The sequence below is a fragment of the Amphibalanus amphitrite genome, unplaced genomic scaffold, assembly GCF_019059575.1.
Source record: "Amphibalanus amphitrite isolate SeventyFive unplaced genomic scaffold, NRLGWU_Aamphi_draft 000588F_arrow, whole genome shotgun sequence".
NCBI classification, from domain to species: domain Eukaryota; kingdom Metazoa; phylum Arthropoda; class Thecostraca; order Balanomorpha; family Balanidae; genus Amphibalanus; species Amphibalanus amphitrite.
In genome coordinates this window covers 302,305-305,647 of record NW_024882082.1, presented here as the reverse complement: position 1 = coordinate 305,647, position 3,343 = coordinate 302,305, and the positions used below count along the sequence as shown (strand labels likewise).

At 49.2% G+C, this 3,343-nt stretch overlaps 1 protein-coding gene across 3 annotated transcripts; it reads right to left on the bottom strand.

Moving 5' to 3' along the window:
* Positions 1–289: 289 nt before the first annotated feature.
* LOC122394372 (lectin subunit alpha-like) lies at positions 290–2,879 on the bottom strand. 3 transcript variants are annotated; one of them, XM_043391217.1, is made up of 4 exons: positions 2,799–2,879; positions 1,714–1,852; positions 1,198–1,359; positions 290–677 (listed from the first exon to the last, which is right to left on the bottom strand). In XM_043391217.1, the coding sequence occupies exons 2-4, from the start codon at positions 1,850–1,852 to the stop codon at positions 427–429; spliced, it is 552 nt and encodes a 183-aa protein (XP_043247152.1). In that variant the 5' UTR covers positions 2,799–2,879; the 3' UTR covers positions 290–426. The 3 variants fall into 3 exon arrangements, with proteins under 3 accessions (XP_043247152.1, XP_043247150.1, XP_043247151.1); XM_043391215.1 differs by lacking the exon at positions 2,799–2,879 and adding an exon at positions 2,129–2,733; XM_043391216.1 differs by lacking the exon at positions 2,799–2,879 and adding an exon at positions 2,149–2,732.
* Positions 2,880–3,343: the final 464 nt, after the last annotated feature.

Sequence of the window (3,343 nt, the reverse complement as noted above, 5' to 3'; positions counted from 1 at the left end):
AATAGATGAAATCGGTTATCTGACAGAATAGTCGAGACCAACTTCTCAGCTGGGGATGTGACAATATTTGAAATTAATTTTGAGTTGGACGTGACTTAGATAGAATGCAAACGTAGCGATTTTCCGGAGGACAAGCATTTCAAGCAATTCACTTTACGCATATTCTAACTCATAAAACACACTTCTTGTAAGTCTACCGTTCATGCATGAAACCTCATCAGCGTTCCGACCCTTTCTCCAAATCTTAAATCGCTCGACCAAAACATCGTTCGGCGTTAAACCACGCGCATGGCCACGTTCAGTCTATATTGTTCTGTCGATACACAAAGTTTGAGCAAACTTTTCGCTTGCAGATCAAAAAGGAGATGTTCACAAACAGGTTGAGGTGCCAGCGCAGCGATATCAGCAGGATCACGGGGTCGACGATTAGCCGTAGTAGGGCTCGCACACGAAGGACTTGCGGTGGGAGCAGCCGATGTCGTGCCAGACGATGCCGTCCTGGTAGAAGTAGTTGAGCACAGCCAGACAGTACTCGTTGCCCTCGGCGTTGTCCGGCTGCGGGATGCCCTGGCTGCCGGTGTACGACCAGTTGTTGTGGTACAGGCCGACCGGGGTGCCGTTGGCCCAGTAGAACTGGTAGCCAGACCGCTGTCCGGAAGTCCAGATCCATCGGACGCCTGTGACAATAAAACGGCAACGTCAGCCACATGTCCGTTCAGCGCTGCTCAGGAGTATCATATATTATCATTTAAAAATACAGCTAGGGGACGGAAACGAAAGGAAACGCTTAGTCGGTTGTGTAAAATTTCGTGATATGGGTTATTATCGAAATGTGTAATAAATGGCTTATTCGTAGTATTTTAGTAGGTTTTTAGATCATTAGCCTTAAGGACAGTGCATATATGGAATGACTCTTGTGCTGAAAAGCCGTGTTTTAACGGATGCCATACGAATACATGATGATGATGATGATGATGGTGTAGCTGACTCGGTTGCTTTATCTGCTTTAAAAAGAACTCGTTACCGTAAACTCAACTAGTTTTCATTACTGGTTTATCGTAATCTGCAAGTTGCATTGAAATACATACATTGCACCGTTAATATGTGTGTAATTTACGGGACGGTTGCCGAATAGAAGCAGACTATTTTTAAAATGTGCATGTAAATTCCTCGTAGAGTTGGTAGAACCTCACTTACCGTAATATCCGATCAGCTGCGACACGAGGCTATCCTTCTGGTAGTTGTCCAGTGAGACGAGCTGCATGCCACGGCTGTGGCACAGGTAGTTGGCCTCGTGCCAGGTGAACTCCTGGTAGCGCAGGTACGGGTCCAGGAACGAATAGAAGAGGCCGAGCGGACCTGCAATCAACACCGCGCACCACACTTATTCACGGCATCCGGTACAAATACGACACGCTAAAAATTGTTGTCTCTCTCAGTGTTTCAAATAGGTTGCCGGTTGAGCTTTCCCCCGCTACTCGCGTCGTGAAACAACTTGATGTGTTCGTGACTATGTACCCATAAAATCATTCAACCGAATGACTGCATCAACAGGCTTCCGTTTTTAAAAGAGTCGAAACGATCACGGGGTCCTTTCCGATGATCCTCAGTGCCTCGCTCTTTTTGCCTGTCTGATTGGTTCCTGTTCAGCGAAAGATACGACTGTCGGTAGAGTATCCGGCATATAATGGCGCCCGTCTGAGTGGCTCTCACCGTTTCCGCCATAGCTCTGACCGGCGCCGCCGTACGACAGGCCGCCGACGCCCAGGGCAGAGCCGCCAAGAGCGAAGCCGCCACTGGCCGTGGCCAGGCCAGCCAGCGCCACAGTCACCAATGGGATAATCAGCCGCATCTGAAATCACGCCACATTCAATAAGCCGAACATTTAATAATGACTCATGAAAATTTCACCCCAGAAAATCGCTAAGTCAGCTATGTCACATTTTAAATATGACTAAGCTATGTCGTACTCGCAACAGTAAGTAGTGTCGTGCTCGCAAGAAAATCGACAGACAAGCAGAGCCCGAAACACCTGATCAGCAAATGAAATGAAAAGAAAAGGCAGAAGCAGTAAGCACGTATATCCATGAATGTATACGACTATAGGTTTAGGCAGTTACGGACACACCTTGCACCCCGCGAACACACCTTGATCACCGTTGACGCCGAATGGTGCTGCACAAAGCGCGGAGCACGGCTTATATACCTCGTTAGCCGCGCCCAGCTACTACGCCGACAGAAAGAACGTAATGCGCCACGCCCGTCATTGCAGACTCATAATATGGTGCAAATATCCTGCACGAAAAATGTCCTCTCATATCTGGACTCAAGGGTGCAGAGATTTTCCTCTGAAAATGATTGGTCTTAAAATAACCTTGTGCATTGCAGTAATGCGTCCAGCTCAGCAACAAGACAAAAAATCGGTATCGGTTTGCAAAAAAAGTTCACCGAACACGGCAAACCAAGTCATGAGAACTACAGGGTGTCTGGAAAGTTCCGACGCCTCCCTTGGACGCCGTCTAACGCGCGCTGTGATCATTGGACAATCGGCCAATCACCGCAGGCATGACCCTTCGTTGACCGGTCAGCTGGGGGTCGTGCAAATATGACCTTGAAATCGTGTTTAGTAATGGGAAGATGGGCGAAGATGCCCGCCTTGTCGCTTGATGCCTATGCACAGAGGCCGGGTGCGGCTTGAACGAGGCGTGGAGTTGCAGCACGATGTGGCGTTTCTCGGCGAATGGTTCAGCAGATAAAGGTTTATTCCGACTTGGGAAAGCGCTAAAAAATATACTTACGCCGGTACGGCCACGGTAGGTTAAAACTGCCGAAAATGTAGCAGCATTTCAGCGACAGCCGAAGAAAATCCGGGGTCGTCTGATGGACAGAAATGTTTCATCGTCTTCCTCAACGTCAAATGAATGAATGACAAGCTGCTCCTGGGCAGGCATGTCAAACGGAGGGTCAAGGTGACTTGCCCATAGCGGTCACTTCGCATTTCAACAGCACGGAACGCCCTTCACGCCGCTGCCTCCAAGCCAAATTAACACGGGAGCTCGGCGGGTCAGATCACATTCGCCTGTGGGCTGTGGCAAAATGAGATTAGGACGCATTATTCCTCCGACCTCAACACGATCGACAAAAGCGTGCCGAGCGTTCTGTAAAATAAGCTTCAGGCCTCTTTTCATCCCAAGCTGGAGTCGCTGAAGACACGCATCAGGCAGCATGGGAGAATCTAAAAATGTCCTACGTCTTCAAGCCCCGTAGGCGCTTCCGCCCCGCGTCGAGGCCGTCGTCGGCGCAGACGGCAATTACATTGAACGAACATGGCTAGCGGGGAGTA